The 24,446-nt window shown below is 41.7% G+C and overlaps 2 protein-coding genes across 2 annotated transcripts in view; one reads left to right on the forward strand and one right to left on the reverse strand.

Moving 5' to 3' along the window:
* The window catches only part of dock1 (dedicator of cytokinesis 1), a 157,427-nt gene extending 150,783 nt beyond the window's left edge, over window positions 1-6,644 (reverse strand). The window contains exon 1 of the mRNA XM_029527112.1: window positions 6,474-6,644. Within this exon, the coding sequence (XP_029382972.1) occupies window positions 6,474-6,516 (43 nt within the window). The 5' untranslated portion in view covers window positions 6,517-6,644. The remainder of the gene's footprint in view (window positions 1-6,473) is intronic.
* Window positions 6,645-9,048: 2,404 nt separating this feature from the next.
* Window positions 9,049-23,095, forward strand: c19h10orf90 (chromosome 19 C10orf90 homolog). The gene is made up of 10 exons (XM_029528366.1): window positions 9,049-9,630; window positions 10,626-10,689; window positions 12,944-13,035; window positions 14,275-15,634; window positions 17,060-17,209; window positions 17,533-17,651; window positions 17,922-18,093; window positions 19,009-19,072; window positions 19,537-19,645; window positions 21,505-23,095. The coding sequence occupies exons 1-10, from the start codon at window positions 9,049-9,051 to the stop codon at window positions 21,541-21,543; spliced, it is 2,751 nt and encodes a 916-aa protein (XP_029384226.1). The 3' UTR covers window positions 21,544-23,095.
* The last annotated feature ends 1,351 nt before the right edge of the window (window positions 23,096-24,446 follow it).

Below are 24,446 nucleotides of genomic sequence, written 5' to 3' on the forward strand. Positions count from 1 at the left end.
CGGCTCAGCTGCAAACTCATCACTCTAGAATAAGAATAAAGCCTCAGCTAAAGCGATCAGCTAGAGGCTGTGAGGAATGCTCCACACAGACCCGAGTGCAGTCTTCTAATCAATGGCAATTCTCCAGTTTTTATTCCAAGACACTAAACAAAGCGTTCAAAATTGCATATTGATAGTGTGAAACCCAAGCAAAAGATGAAATTATCGATTACGATCATTTATCCTCCAGAGAGGAAAGAAATCATCTTTGGATTACTGCCCTTTTTTTTTGGCCGAGTTCCTGAAGCTGATCATTTTACCAGGTTTGACAAAACAGGGTTTAATAGTGCAGGTGCAAGTGGACATGTCACATTTTTACTTATCTTACAGATATAAACACTGTAAGTCTTAATTAACCTTAACGAAAGCAAAGAAAGTTGCACACGTGTGTTTGGGTTTATCTGAATTATGTTCATTCTTTAAACAGCTGTAATGTCGAGCATTCAATGCGTCACCTTGAAAAATCTGATACGAATTCTCGAATGCAATAAATAGTTTATCATTTCTTGTTGTTTTTTTTTTTGTCACTACAATACCCATAAAGCAACTTCTCCTTACTTTAAGATAAGAAAAAAAATGCAGAACTAAACGTATTAAACTGGGGTACACCAGAAACTAATTGGCTTATCACAGCACCCAGTGGAGCCAAAAAAAAATGATGAGAATCAATCAATGAGAACATGGAAGCATATATAACCACATAAACTTACTAACAGACTAGATCTGTTGAATCAGGGAGACTTTAGTTTAAGTTAGACAAGGTTTATACATTCCCCATTTTTTCCCTTTGGTATCTCATCTGATACCTGCTGGCAACCCTCAGCAACATTCCTGGCACTGCTTTGGATTGGATTTTGATCAACAGGCTCAATTTTTTTGCGGCTAAAAATGTTGAATTCCTTATGCTGTCCTAATAAAGGCATGATTTTAAAGTGAGTCATTAAGGAAATGTGTTTTAACTCTAGTCTACAGGGAAATATTTATTTGTTTTTCTCCCAAGAAGGTAAATTCTACAGGCGACTATCATTTCGTATGCAACTCTTTAGACAGTTAACTACACTGAATATTATGAAGCAATCACTTCACACCACCACGTTAGCGGTGACGGTTGAAAGCTTCTCGTGTACTAATTTGATCTGTCTAAATCTAAATTGTGTAATAACACTTGTCCACATCAGTGACCTTTTTTTTTTTCCACGTTGGTCTGTTACGTGCTATTAGCCAGCCATCTGTCAAGCTAGGGCTTCCGGCACAGTAGGAGTCTTCTCAGACAATGCACAAGCTGCTTGGCATGTCTGCAATCAATACCAAAGCCGCAGAAGACCGACTGCCTCTGCAGCCCAGCAGTTGGAATGACCACATCAGTCACACACACACACACACAGCCTGAACTCAGGTGTGTGTCCTCTCTACTTTATGTCCCACTGCCTTTGACAAACTGCCAAGAAAGAACCTCACAGCGAGTATTTGTCCATGAGGTCCCAGCCCGTCCTTTCCAACATGTGTCAACTTTCACTACAAAGACTGCCTGCTGCAATTGACCAATCCCATTTAGAGCAACAATGACTCTTCCAAAGGTTAAAAAAAAAAATAATAAAAGGAAATGAAATATCTTTTCATCTCATTGGTATTTACTGAAGGTGAGTAAAGGTTTGTTCTTCGGACCTCTACAGGTCCAAGCAACATTTTTTAAAGTATCCTGTGATGTAAGAGAAAGACTTTGCACAAACATGTAAGCTACATACTGATGATACCATTCGTCTCCTCAGAAGTTACAGTATTTAGAAAAACGGCTGAGACCACGATATGGGGCAAAAACTCCTCACAAAAGGGACAAATGATGATTTCACAGGATGTTGACTCATTTCTGATTCATTGCATTTAATTTCAGCTCTCTCTGGTCTTCCTGGTTTTCCATCACTGGAGCAGCTCTGCTGTCTGTAGTGAAAAGGTTAAGGACATCGTGGTCACAAATACTCCTTGAACTTCACCATAATTAGTAGTTGAATCACGGAATCAAAATTTCAGCTATGTGAATCCAAGGTGAACTTGCTGACGACTGCATCCGCCCAGCCCCACCCTCTCACCTCGACCTTTTTGGACGACAGCTCCACTTAAAACAAGATGTAAAAGTGCTCCAGCTTTGTCTCCGTAGCGAGTCGAGAAGGAGTACTGTGGAACCACTTAGCTATGCACTGATTAAATAGGCCAGCTGTCATTTGTCTTAGCCGCCATCTCACAGCAAGCCACTGGGAGTTGCACTATTAGAATTGCCTCAGCAAGCAGCGCAGCCCGTAGTTCATACATAATTCCCTTTCAGAATGAATAATAGCAATGTCATTCTGACCTTCAAAGCAAAGAAGAGGATGATGGCTAAACTTTTGGCTGAGAATAAGTGACAGCGTCTAATAGATACGACATTGAAGACTAAATGATCAATACATTAGGGTCACTGTTCATGCAAGACATTTAATTATACTGTTAAAATTTTCTGTATCATATAAAATACCAAAAGTAACTTGGCAATGTCAGGATGCTTAAACTTAATATGAAACTACGTCACGATTTAAGTTTAGAAACGTCTTTGCAGAGTCGGCTGTCAGAAAGGGTAAGATCTGCAGTGCAGCTTGATAAATGTAGTCGTCGTATTACAATGAGGAGGAGAGGTGAAACTTCAGCAGGATGGGGTAAAGGATGTAGTCAGCACCCAGACATAACCGCAACGCACAAACTCAAAAAAATCTGACATAATGGTATCAACTTTGCGTCTCAGCTCCAGGTGATCACTCATTGATTTGCACATTTCTCACAGTCAGCACTTCATTAAAACATAACCACACAGTTAATGGTCGCCCGAACAAGCGAAGGAAATGCCAAACATGCCAAAATGCACATCCTTTAGCAGGATCACCTAATTTTCTATTTGTCTTATTTATTAGTTAGGAAGGCTGTGGGTTGATTATGAACACTGTGTAACGCAGAAGACACAAAGATGAAAAGATGTTGGTTATCAACCTGACAAGATGAAAAAATATTCTACGCAAACTTCTACATGTATCCACAGCATCTTCTTTCTTCCTGGCTGCTTCCTATTAATCAGCTGCTGTATTTCACTTTCACTCGTACTCCAATTTTGTCATCTCAGCTTTTCTCTCCAAAATTCAGTGTTGGGAGAGGGGGAAAAAAAAAATAAAAAAATCAAGGGCCTTGTTCCAAAACTCAGCCTCGTCATAAATATTGTTGGACGCTTTGTTTTGTCAGAATTAATAGCGGCAGAGTCTGGCAGGAGATGGAGTGACGACAAGAGCCATACGTTTTCCTTTTTCATAGTTACTGTTCCTCGAAGAGACGTGAGGCAGGGCAGCATTTTCTGAATGAAATGCAATGAAAACACCTCCCAACATATTAAACCAAGGAGTAAACTGATGAAAAGAAAAAAAGCAATGACTCAGAGTTTCACTCTCCCATAGCTCACACCAAAGAGCTTCAGCACTATGAAGGGAGGGTGAAGTACGAGCCAGGCAATTTAAAACACATGCTCAGAATTTATGTAGTAACCAAGACTGTGTTTTAATTGCAACCATATTTGTTAGCTTACTGCAATTGTGGGTGGGAGATGGTTTTCCTTGGGTGTAGGCTGGGGGCTTCACAAATTACTTATGGCTTCAGTCATGAGACGAAGCTCCCGTGTCTCTGTTTTCTGCTCCCAGTGTGTCGCTTCACCGCTAACCTGTTCAAAATGAGAACCATCCAGGCTTCTCCGTCCTGATGGCCAGTTTAAAAATAAGATTTCATAGAGTAGCTAACATTCATAGCTCTGCGCATGTGTGTGTGTTCAATTGTCCTCTTAGATAAACTGCCAGTCTGTGATCTGACCTACAGGAAGCAACATTTCCTTACTGCTAAAACTGGAATTGGAAGCTGGGAGGAAAAAAAAGCATAAATCTTGTCCAAATGCGTTTTGAACAGTCGCAGCATTTTCTGCGTTAGCGTTAGATTACTAAAAGCAAAATTCACAATGATGGCATCATCAAGGAGTGGAAAACATTTCTCATGACAGCACATGCAAAGTCTCAACAGCAATGTGTGGATCCAGTAAATAGTCCTGTTGCTTAGAGCTCCCTGGTTTGCCTCCTAGAACCAAAACCCTGTGAAGTCTCTCTTAAGGAATTGATGATGAAACAGAATTAATGAGACAACACTTGAAATTTGCATCAAAAAGTATTTCTGGTTAGTTGATCACAGAACTGGGAAACAGCTTAGGAAAAAAAATATATGAATACATTTAAAAAAATCTGGGCGGCCTTGTTAAATCACATGAGAGATGCCATAAGAATAACCAGTCTTTTCGAATATCTGGTCCCTTTGATTTATGCCAGGCTGGTTAGTATTTGACAAGAAAAGAACTGCGTAACGAAATTAGCTCAGGGTCAAAGGAGATACAACTTTAACATTTCTTTGACAAACGGATCGCCTTACCAGTTTGTGATATGAACACGAGTCAAAGAATGAAGTGAGAGAATGAGAGCTCAACTTCCATTTTGAAGCTTGTCAATAGCTCCATTTGTACGTGGCTGCCACATGAATATCTAAGTATTCTGTAATTTTAGCAGTTAAATCTAGACTGATAGGCAGCATTGTGAACATACCAGATGAACTGAAGACATTGTTTACAGGAGGCGGTTGAGCTAGCGTCTAAGGGGACATCCTCCAAACCAACGTAAAAACAACAAAGTGTGTTGCCTCAAGTCAGATGAGGAATATTCCAAACACATTAAACCCAAAAGCTTCCAAAATCAAGCAAAATTATTTCAGAGCGGTGGTTCTGAAACAAAAACACAAACACCTACAAACCTGTCAAAATATCAGCAGTCAAACTACACTACCTACCTACCACAACCATCCAAATATTGTGATGACAATCAGCCTATATGATAATTAAACCTTTTTAAATAACTGCAGTGCTCTGTGTAAGAAGACAGAAGCATTTTTTATTAATATTACTGTGAATAAGCTGAAGGATACAGTCTTTTTATATTCCCAAAAAACCCTGTGGCCATTATGAGAGCATTTCATGTTGGTATGACAAAACTTTTGCTAAAACATAAATAGGTTATGCTGCCAGCATAAGAAGTCTCCTAGAGTGCTCATTAGTGCGACTTGGTCAACACATTAAGTATTAAAAGCGCGATGGCAACATACCCGACCAATCCTCGGCAGCAGTGATGTGGCAGCTGCCGCTCTTTCCACTAATGACTCATCCACTCTTGCCTTCAGAAGCCCGTGAGAATTTCCACCAAGATTTTTGAGGAACGTTGACTTTCTAGATCTCATGGGTGTTCTCAGAGTATGTCCGGATACAAAAATCACAGCCAAATGCATCCACATGAGAAACAAAAGGGGGTTGAAGGATTGGATTGCATGAATCGGACCGAGAAGAATGCTGAATTTTGAGACAGCAGATGAGGCTTTGGTGTAACAACATGAACTTCTCCATCAGTCAGAATCAGCTGGGAGCCCTCGGCCAGTCTAATGGACGCAGCTAAAATGGGAATCAGCATTCATGTGGCAGAGTGCATGACACACATTAAAAATAAAAAATAAAAAAACCCCACTGTCATAAAACCAGATTCTCCCTGAAAACGTTACCAGCTGAACTGAATGAGGATATTCAGGGGATCTATCACAATGTTATTCTGGCCATCCTGGTGAAGCGCAGCGGTTTAAACTCAGCTTACTCCCATCATGCATCTCTTCTGTGAATGTTTCTGGATATGCACGAATAAAATCTGCCTTTCACAGCCACTTCATGTTCAGTGTTGTCAAATAAAAGAGGCTAAAACTAAACTTTGTTCTCAGGTGGGACCGCCTGCTTTTCCACGCATTTTAGAGGAAGTGACCAAAAAAAAAAAAAACAACAACAACAAGGGGAAACACTTTGGATGTGACAAAGTCCGGACATCAAACACGAACAAGCGACAAAGTAAACAGTTACAATCGGTGTGTAGCGAGTGAGTAGCTGGTTACTTTGTGGCGGAGGCCCCGTCGGACAGGAAACGGCGCTGCAGCTCGACTAGGCGCGCCTCGGAACTGTTCCCGATCCTCTTCCTCACAAAAGACACATTCCTTGTTTTGCACTTCATGCAAACTGTCTGGCAAAGCGCCGACAGCGGGACATTTGCATACTTTCACCTTAAACAAACGAAGCCCCTGTTGCTTTTCTTCAAAAGCAAAAACAAGTTAACAATAATAACAATGATGATAATGATAATAATAATAATAATAATAATAATAAATCAGATTAGACAACCACGCGAGAGAGTAAAACAACAATCAGCAACCAAACAAACTTAACTTGTGCAAATCTGAGCAGAGAGAGAGAGAGAGAGAGAGAGAGAGCTAACGATGGAGCATGCAAGTTTTCTGTAACTCACCGACTCCGTACTTCTCCTTCTTCGTGGGCACCCAGCGAGACATCCTCGGTGTCGGGGCTTCCCCGGCCGGTTAGAAGCGGTCCAGAAGCGGCGCGGTGTCGTTGACCGAGGGGGAGAGAGTTTTTCTTCACTTTTCTCGGAGCTTTGGGGAGCTACTCCGGGCAGCCATTTTCCAACAGTGACAGGACGCTCCGGCAGGGGGAGGAAGGGACCGCAACCTTTTCACCCTGTAGGCGTTCAAACAGGGAGCCCTCCTCTGCTGCCGCTGGTCCACAGGGCCGGAAAGTTTCCACCACAGATCCGTCTGCATCTACAGCACTCTGATACTGACAATAAGGACCTCCATCAATAAAAAAAACAAAAAAAAAAAAACAAACATAAATTATTAAGCCAAGGCTTTGGTTTGGTTTTATTCTGTTAAGTTTAGATGCAAAAGACACAAAAAATGATACAACCACAACAAATACACTGGATGTCTGTGCATTAATCACCAACATGCTGCATTTATCCAGTGATTCATATGTTATTATGATTCAATATGAGAAGCAATCTTTCCTTTATCTGTGTATGGAAGCACTCAGATCAAAGTGAATCTGAATCTTAAACCAGAAACAGATAAGGAAGATCCAGAATAGGGATATCTGCATATGATATGTGTAAGCAGGATGAGAAAGGTGCTTTAAATATGGTCCATTATTAGTAAGAATAAGTACAATTTGTTATGTTGTTTTATTTAGAAGAAAGTTGCTTGTTGCTTTGCATATTAGGGAAATATACAATAGGTTGTATTAATTACACTCACACAAAAAGACTGATTCAACTTATTTAATATTATACATTTTTTATTTCTTACAAATTCCTTTGCATGAGTAAATATCTCTTTAACTTTGTACTATCACTACATGATAAAAGACTCTGGGCCTTTTGAGACTTGTCTTCAGAGTTCTTCCTTGTTGCTTATTGATGAAGCTAGGAGTTAGACATTCAGCCTGAGAAGTGATTAAAGAACTAATCAGAAGGCCTTCTTAGAGCTGAAAATGCTAAATAAAGCATCAGAAAGGGGCATCTGGAGAACACATTTGAATCTGCTTTTTTTTTTATCTTCTTGGGTCAAATGGGCCATCGTGATTTTCACATTTAGCCAAAGGCTCTCAAAGTTATGCCCTTCCTCTGCACTGCCAGCAGAGGGCGCTACTTCAAATTTAACACCATACTTCTTTTGGATCTTGTTTTAATCTGTCCATACCCAGTTGAGTTTTTGATTGGATTTCGTGTTATCTCTCAGCCAGAGCAGACAAAAACATGCAAATTGCTTTACATCATTTCATATTCCTTTTGCATTCGCAAGCTTGTCAGCTCGATAAGGTGCCGTAAAGCAGGTCACAGCAAGTGATATTTAAGATATCTCTGTCTTATCTCTTTCTTTGAAAGACATTCACAAATTGTTATTCCCCAAAGTGGGACTGAAGTTACTTTGAAAGACATCTGGGGACTGTTAATCCACTGAGAAACACTGAAATTCATTAAACATCAAAGCAGCTGCCAATTTTTTAAACTTTTTTTTTTTTTTATGAAGTTGTATTTTTTTGGATCTGTGTTTAACTGCCTATAAATAAAATCTGAGGCAGAATCCTTTCTCCAGCTTTGAGCAAATTCATCCGTCTGGTAAATACACTTCACTCATGAACCGCGGGACATCATGTGGGTCACAGTTACTTATCCGAGAGGACACTGGCCCATTTTTAAGACAGCCTTGCTGGAGTCACATGGCTCAGATAGACGCTTGAGGACAGCAATGCCTCATCATCAGCCACCAACCACGAGATCACAGGAAAGAGCAGAAACAGGGGGAGTCCAGCAAAGACAATTTCTGAAGCGGTAAGCGAGTCATGGAATAACATGGATAATCTGCCCATTTCTGAGGACGCCTGAGTGTCAGCAAGCTGGATCTGCTCATTCAAAGATTGCATGGTATCTCCTGAACTGAACCCAAATTCAGATCGATGTTAATGATGTTCTTTGTTTAAAGAGAGATACTGTATCAACAAGTGTTTGAGTTTTGTTTTTTTCCCATAACCCACTCACCCTTCTGTCCCTTTTTATTTCCTCGCTGTATTGTATCTTCAGCCCTCAGTGTTCTCAGTAACTCTTTTGTTCGCCACAGCTTCCCTCATATTGCTGAATGCCTGGCTGGAGACAGTACCCACTAGCACCTAGTTTATATCAAGACAGAGAGTATTTGCTAAGGACGAAGGAGCTCTGGAAGAAAGTGAAACAGGATGGCTTGTCAGCAGCTGGTAAGTAATACTATCAGCACTGCTGAAGGGTGGTGCACTTAATAAAGGTAATAATTTGCACTTATTTCTAATTTTTAACAGTTTCCTGATACCTTCTCAAAACAGATCTGAAACAAAGATGACCTCAACCATTCTTGTAGCTGCTAATTCAATGCAGTACCGTTCTGCCTTATAGTAAGACATCCATTTGAGCCAAGGGATTAATACCTCCACTGTAAAGAGCTTTTATTGTGAGCTGAAACTCGAGAGCTGTGAGTGGTTACCTGAGCTCCAGAGGGATGACTCTCCGCAGGCCAGCTGCCCACCAACGAAGAACTCCTGGCTGGAGGAGATCAGGAGATGAGTCCTGCTGGGAGAGTTTAATGTCTGACGGGGAGTTCGTTCCCCGGATCTCTTGTCCGCAACGTGCACCTCGGCCCCAGAGCGCCATTGAAGGAGGTCAGCTGGACCGATGGCTGGAGCACCTACAGCGGATGCAGAATGACCTTTTCAGGCCGGCAGCTCAAGAACGTCTTCCAGCATTCAGTGACCGTACAACTTCTACACCGGTCCTAAACAAGCAGCAAATCGGACGTACCTGGAGCCAAGGGATTCCATCCTGCAGCTGGGGTTCATCCACATGTGAGACTCCCAGCCTGTATGAGAGTTCGTTTGGCAGCCAGGAGTCCCTCCAGACTGGGATTTTTTCTCCTTCAGAGCACAAAGGAAGCTGGGAGAGAGCTCATATTATGCAGGCCCCAACGAAGGAGCAGGCTAAGCTCAGTTTTCTTGCTCCAGTCAAAATTGGGTGGCTGCCGGTCCAACGAAGAGTGATGATGACGGCTGACGCTCGCAATCAAACTCAGCTTTTAGACCAGCAGGTAACACACATATCACCAAACTAAGTATTTTCATGTCGTTTCTTTGGAGAGCATTCTCTGATTACACAATGTCCAAAATTCCTCAGTTGACAGATTTGAAGATGCACGACTTTTTGACAGCAATTATCTCCTTTTTAATTAAAATTTTGGGTAAATGACAGTGTTGGGTCTCTCTTGCGCTCTGGAAGATTTCTTTTGGAGCGTTAAGGAGTTCCCTCTCAGCGAAACCTTTCTGAGTCTGTTCTTAAGAATATCTTCTCTTTAAAACATGCCTTTGCACGGATTTCACATTGCTATCATCCCAGGTTGTGGGACTTTGATTCTTACTTAGTGAGACAGCGTAAGATCTGCAGCTCCTGATTTAAAGTGCTGTGTAATGGAGGTGATGGTGCGTAGTGCCAGGCAATGCTGGCTGAAACACACACAGAGCTGGAGAGAGCTATTTGTAGTCAGGTCTCAGTTACCCAGGGAGAAGGCATCCTTTGAAACAGCTTACTCTGCAGGAACTCCACACATTCTCGAAAGGTTTACGACTCATTTGGAGCTGTGGTGGCAGAGATTGAGTTTTGTGCCCCGAGAGGATGCAAGTCAATGTACAAAGACAATTCGATGGGAGTATTATCCGGTGAGCCGATAATATGACTTCAGAATCATTAAGTTGCTTTGCTGGAGGCCTTTGAAAGATTTGAATGCATTGACACAGAAAGCACAGCCCTTACTTTATGACTGTTAGCTCACAACAAACAGTGGAAACCAGCATAGATGGCTAAGATGGCTAGCCTAGTCTTTTCTATATTTTGGTTTTCATAAGTCATATTAAACCAACTAAAAATAACATAGTTAACTGTTTTACTTCTCTTGGACAGACAGTTTGTTTTAGCTTTTTATTCACCTTACAGACACGAGAGTTATATCAATTTTCTTGTCTAGAGTTTTCTGTTATTCAATCGTGTGGTGAATGTCCATGTCCTCTAAAGTGCCTTTTTTATTTCCAGGTAAAACTGAAACAATCTATCACACCAACATTTCAGAAGAATCTGGCCATGACCAAGACACACGGTATGTTTTCATTTGTAGTTTGGCCTTGTCACTTTAGCTAAACATAGCAAGAAAAATGTGACCAGTCTTCCAACAAATGCACAATACACAAGTGTGATCATTATGTAAGAGTTATATAAAGCATAAAGCTAAATTTAAATCTCTCTTACGCACCCCCAAAAAAAAAAAAAGTCTCAGAAATGCACAAAGGTGGCATTTCAATTGATGTTTACTGCCTGATCAGTGCTAGAACAAATTTGGCCACAAGGTGACTGCAGGGAGAACAAGAGCTTATTTCAGGGCTGACTTGCCACACAGTTTACCTGCCTCTAATCAGCTCCTTGCAGCAGTGTTGTCCCTGTCCGCCTTCAGACGCTCCAGAATGACTGACTGGATGAACACTTTTGACCCCTTTCCTCAAAATCTAAATCAATTTCAAGTACAGGTGATCCTGACAGTTGTGCCTTAGTATTCTGGCAGGATAGCAGGTGAAGGGAATAGGTGCTATTAGGCCAGAAAAGCTTACAAAAGGAGCTTTCGGGGGAGAGGGAAATGAGACATAAAATGATTAGGAGAGATGCCAGCTGGTTGGAGAAGGAGCCTTGTTAAATGCTTGAACATAGCTGCCCCAAACTCTCTGGGTTTGATCAGAAGTTTGATCTTTCAACCTTCTCCTTGTTTATACATAGATTATCTTTGCAGGGGTTGTGGCTGCTTGGAGAAATCAAAGCAAACCATCCATAAAACTTTAGATAGAATAGAGACAGAAGATGTCCTAAAAAAAAAAAGAAAAAAAAGAAGTATGTTAATGTTTTCCAGCTCCATAAAATCTATAGCAGAGATAAGATTGTTTTTTGTTTTTATTTTCTACTAATCCTCTCGGGCAGCTTCTGTATAAGTGTCTGTTCAGCCATCAAATATCAAAGATTAATTGAAGGAAAAATTACTTTGACTTTGCATTTGACACACAACATTTCCAGTTACGCTCTTGGATCAATTACATATCTTTTGTTAGTCAATCAATTGGGCCATAAATATTCATATTTATGGTTACTTCACAGCGCATGATAACATTATGCAGGTGCATGTACACAAATAGGCCATAATCCCCGCAATGAGCTGAAGAAGAAAAGAATGAAAAATCTTTCTGCAGAACTAGTTACAGATATGTCTTGCTCTGATGGTTGTTGCCGTTGCTCTGCCATCAGTACAGCCACAGTTTCCCATTTGAAACCAAATGAAACTATTTGAAGTCCCCACCACAATTATTCCAACAAGAATTGACTCAGTTACACCCCAGCTAACAAATTATCCGGGCGCTTTTTCATTCTTTTTCTCTCTTTCTGGTTGTTGCTGACAACCCTTGTAAAAGAAATTTTAATCAGACTTCAGCTTTCATTGCAGACACTTAGTGCCCTTTCCTTCCATAAAAGTCACATTTAACAAACTTAAAATGGCCTGATGTTAATGAGCAAATGATAATAAAATTGGATCTTGTGCTCTAAGGGCCTTCATGTCTGGACAGGCGGGCCAATTTTCACTCTGCTCACACTTACTATTTAGATAAAACTCATGAGGATGAAGAATAAATTGGGAGGGTGGGGACTTGAGAGGATATTTGCCATATGGCATTGCTACTTTATTTTCCTCTGGGATTAAGGTCAGCTGTTGATTTTGGGGGGAAATGACTATTTCAGCTCAGCCAGTGGAGGTAATGAGATCTGGGAGGGGGGGGGGGGGTTCAGGGGCTGCACAACTATTTGGATTAAAAAAAAAAAAAAACCCATAGTGACGACAGCAGGTGGAACGACAGGTCAGCAGGGTCAGAGTCCTCTACATATACACCTAAAGACACATCTCTTCCTTATTCTTCCGCTTCAGTCACGTTTGCAGATTGGTGCGATTCTTTGCCACAAGCCTTTGTTTTCTCCCTTAAAATGAAAAACACCACAGATTATCCCTTCAGCGCTGAGGGGTTATCCCAAAGTGAGAGCCTATTGCCATGGTAACAGCAGCAGGTGGAAACACAGTCAGGCAAGCAGTCTGAGTGGCAATAAGAGAATCAGTCAGGGCTGAAAGGCGGACCTGCCAAGTCGCTGCGTCCCCCGAGACAGCAGAGAAGTGTCTCCCTTGATTCACTTTACAGTATCAGCGTCCATTATTGACAGTGTCAACATTGTCATAGTGTGAGAGGAATATCTTGTTTGTGCGTGCGTGTGGGTCAAGGCTTGGGAGAAATGTGACACTGGATCATTTGTTTTGCCTTGATACACAGATGTAGGAGAGGAGGGACGTCACAGCCATTCGAGTCCTTTAGGTGTCAAGACGTGGCAGACAGCTGATCAACACTCCAACATTACTCGTCAGGTAACATCTGGGATGATTGTTTTTCACAGTGAGCTCAGGATACACAAACAGGACACCTAGATACTCCGGTAAAGTTATGTAAGTAAGCTTATCATAATGTTATGATTGTGCTCTGCTTTCAGAGGGTTAGGCCAGCATCTGTATTTCCAGCCACGATCCCTTCAGGGTTTGGCTTGGTAGGACATTCACACACCCAGTCCTACAGAAACAACGAACCTTTTACAATAATTCAGTTTGGCTTAGCAGTATCCTGGACTCATGCACATTCTGACCCATCATTTTTGTGAAAAGAGAATTTTAAATCTTACCGATGAATAATCACTAATGTTACAATCGTTTTAAAATCTGGATGTAAATCCAGCATAAAACTGAACTTTATTACCAGGAGCTGTCTCCGGTGGTGCAGGGAACCGCCAGGGCTAACTCCTGTCTCTGTCTCTTTTCTTCTCCTGAAGTTAGCAAACTAAGTAGCTATGAAGACTTTTTTTTTTTTTTTTTTCCATCAGGTTTTCTCTTTTTGGTGAAAAGTATTATTCCCGCTAACAGATTAGACCACAGGGTGGTCTTTAACGGCATGGTCAGTGCTGTGACGAAATGCAACACGCAAAACCACAAATAGCTCCATCTCACACTTGGGTTCGAAATGATTGCTGGCACGGTTTGTGCAGCGCTGAAAAATAAGGTACCTGGAAGTTCACATTGTAAACCTGCTGGTGATTACAGCAGGGACACATCAGTGTTTCTCCATGCTTCATGAACACCATCAAAATCCTCTAGCCCAAGGACGGGAACCTTAGCTTTTTCACCTCTCTCTTTCTATTGGGGAAAGAGTTTCATTGTTATTCTGTGAAGGATAAGTCACGCTGTTTGCTGGCTTTGCCTGCTGCTACTTTCATTGCTGCTGGGGCATTCACTGTGTCAACCATGGGGAGAGTCATCTGACTAAAGAACAAACAGAAAAGCCCTGAAGGAAGGCAGCTGACCTGCTGTAGCGATGTAGCACAGGAGAGGTGTCGTCTTGTTAATATGTCATGCTGTATTAAATCGGGCTATGCCGTGTTTTCTGTGTTTGCTACTTGAAGACAGCAGCTCAAATTGGCAAGATGAATGTACATCTGTTTTATTGTGTTGATTAATGACAAACAATTTAATACGAGACAACAGGCATGGTGTAATGGGGTTTCTATGCATAATTAAGGATGGTTATCACATAAAATCTTGTTCATGCACATGCCGTAGGTGCCAGAAAAGCAAAGCTTTCCTGCTACGGGAGCGGAAAAACCTGGAAGCTGGCAAGCTCTGAGGAGAGGCTGGAACTCTGTCAGGGTGTCAGCTTTCCCTGGATGCTCTCAGTCCATTGGGCACTCCTCAGGCACCGACTCAGTCCCCAACAGGAAGTTCCCCTTAATGAAAATAACCAGTGCGGAGCCCCTCAAGCATACATCTCTGCATCAAGCAAGTTCTACGGAGCCCTGCGGGACAGACGCTGTGGTGCGAGGGACAAGCAACCGCGACACAAACAAATCCCACAATCCTTTGCATAGGATAGGCAGTGTTCAGCCTGTAAGGGCAACAGCTCCACTCTTTAGAACAAACAGCAGCTCGCAGCCATCACACATCGAGACAAATGCTGCTGTGACTACGCTCATCCCTCAGAACAAAGCTGGTTTCTCCTCCATCACCATCTCCTCAAAGAAAGTGAGCAGATCCTCTAGTCTGCCCGGCTCGAACTCCTGCACTTCCTCTTCCCCGTCCAGTGAGTCCACCTCTCCTCTCCCGCAAGCCCACCAGCCCATGGACCCCAACTCCAGGCACGTGACAATGCAGAGGAAGGCCACTATAGTCAAAGTGACAGAGCAAAGGGTGACGTCTAGCCATGTCCCAAGCACGACAAGCACCGCTACACCACCAGCCAGCCATGCTGTGGACACAGTGGTCCACAGAAGAAAGGCCACCATCATCAAAGTGACAGAGCGCAGGGAGAGCTACAGTCCAGCAACGGCAAGGTCCGGCACGAGGCACCCGGAGTACAGACACAGCTATACAGAAGGCGTGCTCAAGGACAACAAAACATGGAGCCAGGGAAGCTATTCACAACACACTGCCGTTCCTTCGTATCACCAATCAGATTCCACAAAGAGACCAAACTCTGCTGTGGCACCAAATATGGCCACTCCAGATCCAGAGAAAAATGGTGGAACTTTACATAGATCCACACTCAGCCTTTTTGTGAGCAACCCTCCTGCCATAACAGCACCCGCCCCCTCAGAGGTTTCTCTGAGAGCTGTTGGACAGAGATCGGAGAGGCCGCGCAGACCACTGAGCTGCTATGGAAATGTATTTGTACACACTGAGCCAAGCAAGGAGAATGTGACACAACCAGCTGCCAGGAAATGGAGCTTTGGGCCTCCACAAGAGACCAATTTCAACCCTGTGAACTCAGACATTAGTTTCATCAGGCCTGGAACAGCTCTGAAAAAAGGAGGTCAGCTAGTGGCAGACACCCTTAAGCCAAACAGAGGCGAAATAGAAATCTCGCCGCTGCCAGAGGATAAAGCCAGGAGAGCGTCGCCGAGTCTCACTCTCATCAAGGCCCCTGGTAGGTTTCTCTGTCCCACTCTGGCAGCCTTCTTGTCAGCACACAGCCTTCCTTTGTCTCTGATCTCTATTTTCAAAAGAAAGCAATGTCTAAATTTACACTTCCTCTGTGCCATATGTGTGTTCTAGCTGAAAGTTACCACACACACACACTTCGGTATTACGGAGCTGAACTCGTAGTTTTGATATTGTCTTTCACCTTTGATGTCTTATTAGATTGCACTGAGACGATTCCTTTGTCTGCCGGGCAGAGAGTGCAATTGCCACACAAGCCAGACATCTGCATTGATGTCAAAAAGCACTGCTGAGAATCAGAGGCCCCCATTGGCACCTACCGCGTCACTTTCTCATTTTCACCTTCTTCTTTCATTTTCCCACGCATCCCTTTGCATGCATAATCTATTTTGGTCTTCCTTTTTCACCAGCAGAACAGGGAAGGCAGAGGAATCACATGCTGCTAAACACACTCAAAATAAAGTATTAAGGACGTGTTAGAATCAATTTTAGCATCCAGAAGTTTGGTTCTTTGTGGGAATTTTGTTTTCCAAACAAGAATCCGTTCACACAAATGCATTATGGGGTCTTCTGACTCAGACACATATCTGTTTTCCTCCTTTAGAATTAATTTTCACTTCTGAGTTTTACGCAGACTCAGTCTAGGTTACTTGCAAACTTAATATTTTATTAACATTTCTCACGATTACAGTTAAAGGTATGGATGCGCTGTATTTAAGTGTTTTAGGGCAAATTTTATCTTAAGCTCTTTTCGACAAGGCCGAGTCTTGACCAGTTAAATAACACTGAATTTTTTTCAGTGTTGATGATGTTTTTCTTTTTAACAGGACTGAGAAAAACCTCTTTCAGTGATCCAGTAATAAAATATGCAAGCTGTGCGGCTAGGGAAAGCCTCACTGTTGCTTATTTATCATTTATTGCTGCAGGATCTTAAGAATTAGGACTTGAATGTTTTTTTAATACATCCTTATGATTCAAACCAAAGTGTTCACATCTACAATCTGAATTGATGTATGTTTGTACAACCTCCTCTTAGACAGACACCCTGTTTAAACATAGCTTAGACATCATCGTCATCCAGCTGTTTGGAAATGCCAAATACTGGGGTGAATCAGTAATTCGAAGAGGGACTTTCGGCTGGGCAAGCGTGTTTCTTCATTCACAATGTCTCTTTTCATTGTGAAATAATTAATTATTCTTTAATCACATTCATTAAGAGTCTCATCAATTCATTACCCGGGGCAACGCAATTTAAATTCAATGTTTGATAAAGTGAGCCTCGAAATGAGGCACGACATTGTGAAATAGTGTTCTGATGGTGGTTTTCCAGAATCCAATTGGTGGGTCAGCAACATCCAGTGTCACTGTTTTAATTACTGCTCAGCTGCATCAAATCCCTCCTGCTTTTCAGATCCACACTCACATCAGACTCCAGAGGAAGTGCTTGCTCTCAATGCAGCTGCGATCATAGCAAATATAAAACTCCAAAGACAACTTAGTGCGAAGAAAACAGCAAAGGGAAATTCTGAGGACTCCATTGCACCAACTCAGGGAAACAATGGTATTATTACTTCTCTCTTCCCCTCATACATAATCATTTTTCACAACATATCAAATCATTGGCCTTTGCTACGATTACCTGAAGATGTTGCAAGCTCAACCATTTGTCTCCACCGCCACATCGTTGATTGAATCAGTACTGATACAGTGAAATTCCTTGGCTCCCACATACTGTGCCTATTTGATTCGTAGTCAGAAGTAATGTGTCACGGCAGGCCCAGAGGGCTGTTGAACAACCAGCCACTTGCAGTCAAGCATGTAAGACAAAGCCAGGTGTAAAACGAAATGCAAACCACTGGATTTTCTTTGCTTTGGTGGTGACAGATGCGTGTGTGAAGCCTTGTCCCGATCAAAGTCCAGTCCAGCAGTGCAACCGACCACATGCTGCATTCGTTCCGCTGAGTGTTAACCCCAGAGGGGCGCCTGAAATGGTTTCTCTACAGGTGAGTTCAGGGCCAATTAAAAAAAATAAATAAATGCACACAAAAGGACAATTTAATCCTGCAAATGTAAAAATGAAGCAAATAGATGTTAGTTTACAGGGGACTCATGATGTTATCTGCGCTCTCATCCCCATCCACGCGCTGACAGATTCATACCAGCGTTGGATTTTTTTTAATGGCATGTCCCAGGACAATGTTTTAGGGAGGAGTGGGATTGGTGAGGCTTCCATGTTTCTTCAAAGAACATCAGTGTGTTTCTGGTTTTGTCAGGAAGCGCTGCAGAGGTCTCGACCTGACTTCATCATTCGCTCTCAGCGCAGAGTGCAGGAGCTGGAGCGAAAGGCACAGGAGAGGAAGCAACAGGCAAATTCAGCACATCCACAGTCTCAAACTACTGTCAAGCACAAGGAGGCCCTCAGCACCCGGACCGCCCCTCTGAATGGTACTGCACCCGGACCCACCCGCACCTGTCCCATCCACTGCACTGCCCATAAGTGGGATCAGGCTTAGGTAACATTTAGCTCAATTATGCGAAGCATCTCCATGGTGTTGAATGGATGGATGCTAACTCCACCAAATCTACTGTCAGTTTTAGAGGGGTAACTACTCCATGACAGACAAGCACCACATTCAAATTCTGTACAACTTCTTAGCACAGGACTTACTTCACTTAATTGCATAAAAAAACTAAACTAATGAGTAAAATTACATGAAGAAAAAAGAAAATGAAAGTGACTTGACTTAAGATATGAAACAAATAACTTGATTGCATTTAGATATACAAGTGCTCCTCAATTGAATAACAAGCTTTCAAGATGATTGCCAGCGCTGAATATCAGGAGAAATAATTCAGTGACCTTCAGATGTCATTAGGCTCGTGGTGCAGTGTTCAGCCTGATGAGATTTCCGCTCAGGGTGCCAAGCTTCACAGCAGACAATGAAGAATGTAAAGATTTGGGAGGGGATTTTGCAGCTCTCTCTGCCCTCTACTGGCTGCAACAAAAAGATTCAGCATCGAGTCAGCGACAGCTGAATTGAATGAGATTGAATGAGCTGAGTGAGATTTAGAATAGGTCACATCATTGCACTGAGGACTTCATCACAGTTCATCAATCACAATTGATTATTATTTTTTTTTTTTAATAAGTGTTCATTTCTTGTAAAATGTTGACACAATGGTACTTTATAAAACGGATAGAAGAAAGATAGAAGCCCTCACACTATTCAAACACCAGAAAAAACCAGATTGATGTACTGCCATGCTTCTGAGCTTTCCGACTCAATCATCATTGTTTGTGTGTACCTGTGTTTGTGCGTGTGTGTGTGTGTGTGTGTACGAATGCGCTCATGTGTCCAGATAACCTTTTCAAACCCAGAGATAAAGTTATTACTGGGAAAGAGATGCATCTCAGATCCAAGCGGTGAGTTCCATTTCATTCTCCGCCTTAGCATGCCGTCAGACACTTCTCCTCCCCGGGCCGATTCATCTTTATCTCTTGCATCAGTTTTGCATGTGAAAGCAAAGCCTGTATTGATGACATCTGCTTACAAAGTATGCAGTTCTTATTTCTCTGCCAAGGCTTTTGCTTCACTTTTATTGTTTCTTTTTTTTTCTTTCTTTCTTCCAAACTTGACTTGATTGATTTACTTTCTGGCAGATCCCAATTGTTGATTAGGAAGACAGGTTTGACTGGGGATGTATACAAAGCACTGACTGTGAATGCATCCCTCCATTAGACAGCACATATCTTTATACATGAAAGGACCTTCAAAAGGGTTGTAGGTGACTTAACTCTTGAAAAACTATGCGTTTCGATTATAGCTAAACTGATCTTGTTATTTTTATTTTCACATGTGCACCGTTAACTGTCATTTGTTCTACCAGCACACCTTTTTGGTACAACACAACCACAGAGGTGAGGAGGAAAAAAGACGAGGAGAAGAACAAGGAGGCGTCCTTGAGCAACAGACAGCGAGTTGAGCTTTTTAAGAAGGTGATTCTTTTTGTTTTTATTGTACTTGAGTCTCTCGATTAATCTGTCACTGATACATCGTGCAAAAATTATATTCATAGATGCCAATTTGTCAAAGCAGAGATAAGTGAACTCTTAAGATCATTCAAATCCAAATAATTTGTTTAACTCACCTGGAAAAAAATAAAGTTTCCAAAGATGTCCCAGGTTTAATTCCACTGATCTATGATTTATATTGGGCTTGATACAAACTTTCAACAACATTTCCAATGAAGAGCTGGAGCTTGCTGATACACAATATACAGTATATGATGGTGTACGTCAAATGAGTGTAGTCTGATCATTATGCTTTTGGGATTATATGTTAAAATATAATATTTCATCTCATTTCTGCCAAATACAATTTCCTTGAAGTGGGTATGATAAATAGCTGATGGGAAATGGTGCCCCAGATCACAAAACACCTGAAAAAGAAGGAATAAAACTAACCACAAAGCAGCTCAGCCCAGAGTTTCGTATTTGTCCGAGACACAGCACAGAGCATTAATTGTGTGTATGACCCACAGGCAATTGAGCAAGTAATAGCACACCTTTCTCCTACAAGCTCAATTAAACTCTCAAAAGGGGTGAAACGTTTTGCAATTATGACCAACACTAAAGGGCTTCAGTCATAATGCAGCTTTTCCTCTATTCACAGCAGTGCAGTGATTGAACGCAATCGTGGCGTGCGCACCAACTCTTTTGTGCTTAATTGAAAAGGCTGGCGTTGAGTGGGACACACCGGGATGAACTTTAAGGACATTTATAGACAAACCAGGGGGTGGACGATGTAGGGCGTGTTCGTCAACGTCCTTCTTTTTTTTTTTTTTTACTAAATCCTCATGCTGATTCTTTTGCTTAGAAAAACATATTAGAGCTTTTATCTGCAGTAATGATGTCCTGAAATAAGAATTCATATTTTAATCGGAAAAAAAAAATCACATTTTAAAATCAGAGCTTATCAATCAAGTAGAGACATCTGATTATAATAAGTGGAGCGATACATGAATATTTTCCTTTACTGTCACCAGGTTACGTTTAATTTATAGCATATTTCCAGAGAGACATTATAGAAACTCTTCAGACAACAATGGAAACAGTGCATGCTTATTTCAAAAAGGATTCATATTCCACTGAATGTAAAGTTTGCCTTCAGGCAATGAGATTATTTTTCCACTAGAGGTCAGTGGAGTCAAACTTTTGTTATGTCCCTGTTTCATGAGACAAGCTGACCTTAAAAATACATCAGATTTCAGTGTGTGAAGTGGGTGTGGGTGGTTTTTTTTTTTTTTTTTTTTTGTTTTTTTTTTATATTCCGCTGTCAATAATTATAATCCTCCACCAAGCATTTCTTTTGTGTAATTGTCGTTGGTTACATTCACCCTGCACCCCACACTCTTTCTCTCATTATGGAGAAAAAACACTGAACGTGCTCATTGTGCTGAGAGTAAGAGGCCTGTGTCCCTCAAGGAACAAAAGGCCCTTCAGTGGCAGAGACAGCTACAGTGTCAGGGCCACCGTTCAGCTGCTCCACCCACGCTGCTGCTGGGGCAGATAACAGAGGGGGGAGCAGTGCCTGAGGACGCAGCAGGTTCAGGGAGGTGAGTGGGTGGGCGAGAGGACAATAGGTACCAAGTTTCACCTTAGTTTGTTTTGCTTTTTTTGGAAGGGGGGGGTGGTTGTTTGTTTTTGTGCAGAGCTGTGTGAGTCACAAGACTTGAAGAGCATGTGTGTGTGTTTGCCTGGATTGGAAAACATTCCCAAGCGCTTTTGTTTGACCTACTCCCATGAATCTGTCCAAATGAGTTCAGTAATCAGATGTTTCTGTTTTCTTGTTCTAGAAGCTGTTGGATCAGATTCTGCAAAGGCACAATAACTGAATGACTGACAACAGATGAAGATGACGACGTGACCACGTCTCCAGCGTTGCATCACAGATGAAAAAAGTGAACTCGAGTTAAAAAAATATCAGAGCAGGTCACAATATCATTCTAGCCTTACCTCATCTTTTGCTCCTGTTTGTTTCTTTCATTATATTCATGTTTCAGATTTTGTCAATCTTTCAAAAAAGTCCAGAGCCTCACCTCCACTCAGCTGCAGCCTTAATGAACAAATCAGAGAGACGCAGCAAACCTTTGATTTACCTGAGAACCCTAAATGACATATGCAAAATAAAATCTTGTGGTTTTGGAAATAAGATGGCTTTTCAGATGGCCCCATTGTAAGACTCAGTCTCGGGGCCAACTGGGACAGAGGGTGCTGCTCTGCCCTGCCACAGCTGGAGTCTGATTCATGGAGAGAATTTCTCAAATCCTCATTGGGCAAAAAAGTCTTTCGCTCTTCTGGAGACCAAATGAAAACCAAAATGAAAAAAACAGATTACCTCTTTGACTCAACTCTCTTTGGCACTTTTACAGCAACATGTCTGAAATGAATGTATGAAATCATGTCTTGGTATTCTGTTTGTGGCTGTAATCAGCTATGACAGAGACTGATACCGCTTTGATGGAACATCTGCACGTGTAATGCATTTCGTTTGTCAGTGCTATGTTGTTTTCACTTGATTACTAATTGCCTTCCTCTCTAGAACACAGAGATGCAGACTAACCCCTCATTTCACAACAAAGCACTGATGTCCTCATGAGGCCACTTTCACATGATCTCATGTGATGCGAAGCAGCAATACAAGACAAAATTATTCATTATGCCCCACAGTTTTGATCTGTCCTCATTACACAAAGAATAAGCAGACAGAAGCCTGAAATGGGCTCTGCTGTTATTCAGTGCCAGCTATTAGCTGTAAGATGGAGGAATGTGACCTCCTCTCCCTGGAAATGGCCTGTTAAAGAACAGTGCCGCTTTGAATGGAGCTTCTGTCCCGGTCTTTGTCTGAGGGTGGACTGGGGTCCGCCAATGTAGGTTGAGATTTGTGTGTTTTGATCCAAAGTGACTGTGATGGAGCCGCCCATAAAGTGAAAGTTTAGTTTGAGTTTTGGAAAAATAGAAAACAAGGCAAAGGCTCTTTTCGTTACTGTTGATTGTTATTTTACTCATGAGCCTTTGAGGTGGAGTCCTTTCATTGTCCCGCCGTTTGTGCTGATGTCGTAGAGAAGACAGATGATTACAATGGCTGTCTTTTGTAAACCTTATTTCATGTCAGTGCATATTCATGTGTGGGTGAATTTGGACAGTTGGAGTGAATTAATAACAGCGCCCATAGTTTATAATCCTTCTTCCTAAAATGATCAGATTTAGAATAAGTAGAATAACAATCAATGGATTGTGGTTAAGGAACATTATTTACTGTGTATTATTTCCTGGTTTTAATGATTATTGTGCTGGACTATCGTGTCTATCTGCTGCTCTAAGGTTAGGGATGGTTTTCCTGTCCAATGTGATACAATGATGGTATGTAACCGAATTCTTTATACTTCAACTATTAATTTTATACTTTAATCTAATTATATGTATTTTCATGTGAATTGTGTTGTGATCTCTTTTTTTACATTTACTATTAAATGGGTCCAAAGTCCAATTTGGATTTTTTTTTTCCATCCAAACTAGATTTGAGAAAATTACAAAAATGAGAAGGAATAACTTCCATAAAGGTGAGATTTGTTATTGAGCACTGTGTGTTCTTGCACACGAACAGAAAGGGTTAGAAAGTTCTGTGCCTTATCATCCTCCTCCCAACAGCTGCTGAGCAAAAGATCAGCTCTTTGTGACATTCATGTCTAAGCTCCAGTGAAACGAGCATTCAGGGAAATCAGTACTCTTTGAATTTTCTTTCATATTTGAAAGAACAATATTGATAAACAAAGTTCTGGACATTGTGACGTAGGCTACAAACTTATTTAAAATGGTCCGAGGCGACAAAATGCGCTGCTCTGACTTTACCTGAAACCTTCATGCTGCCATTGAAAGACACGGCCTGAGTGTGGACATCCACCTGTTTCCTGCCTGACTCTCATCCTGACTTGGACGGCCATGTGGTGCAATGCAGAGGGCAGTCGCTGAAGAGTGTAACTGAGCAGGGCTGGAGTGTTTTCAATGCATCACACATGCTCATTTAATCTTTTTGTGCGTCACAGTCAATGTGGCTCGGAGTTGTCAGCTGTTTTGTAAGTCCTGAGTTCAGATCATGTGTTCAAAGTGAAACCACAGTCTGGTGTGTGCTGTCTGTGCTCAGAGAACAGAGCTCGGAGCCATCACATTCAGCTGGCTTTGTAAATCTGCATTCATTTTCACACATGCATTCATAAGAGCATCTGTGTGTGAGGGCTGCCTGGGCTTTATTATTCAAATGTTCAGAGTGTGGGCTGCTAGACACTGTGTGCCAATCAAGCTCACTGGGTGAAGCTCGCTAAGGAATATCAAAGACAGACCGGAAACGCATTGCTTTCCTCTTCAAAATAAAGCACCCCAGGTTTTTAAAAACAATAACAAATGGTTTAAACAGGATATAAAGTCATCAACTTTGTTTTAAATTGAGATCAACATTAAATATTTTTGGCATTCTTGACTTAATTGTTTGCTTTAAACAGCTCACATGAGATCCAGGCAGAATAACCTTCCTTTTGGTAAGTTTTCATCTAGATCCTGTAGTGTTATGCAATAATATGTGTAGGAACTATGTAGAGTGCAGCTCCAACCCGGACCTATATATGTGTAACACACAAGAGTGTATCATGCTGCATGTCCCCGACTAACCCCTAAATAATGTGTTCTCAGTGTGCCTCTCCTGTTACACACAATACTTCACAAGCACACGCTGATTCTTCAT

Source organism: Echeneis naucrates, chromosome 19 (genome assembly GCF_900963305.1).
Source record: "Echeneis naucrates chromosome 19, fEcheNa1.1, whole genome shotgun sequence".
NCBI lineage: Eukaryota > Metazoa > Chordata > Actinopteri > Carangiformes > Echeneidae > Echeneis > Echeneis naucrates.

Excerpts from the sequence above, each read along its gene's own strand:
- c19h10orf90 (XM_029528366.1), top strand. The coding sequence starts at position 9,049 with ATGACTCTCCGCAGGCCAGCTGCCCACCAACGAAGAACTCCTGGCTGG. Across the intron at positions 10,690-12,943 it reads GGCCATGACCAAGACACACG|ATGTAGGAGAGGAGGGACGT; the intron begins GTATGTTTTCAT and ends CTTGATACACAG. Across the intron at positions 19,073-19,536 it reads ATGCATCTCAGATCCAAGCG|CACACCTTTTTGGTACAACA; the intron begins GTGAGTTCCATT and ends TTGTTCTACCAG.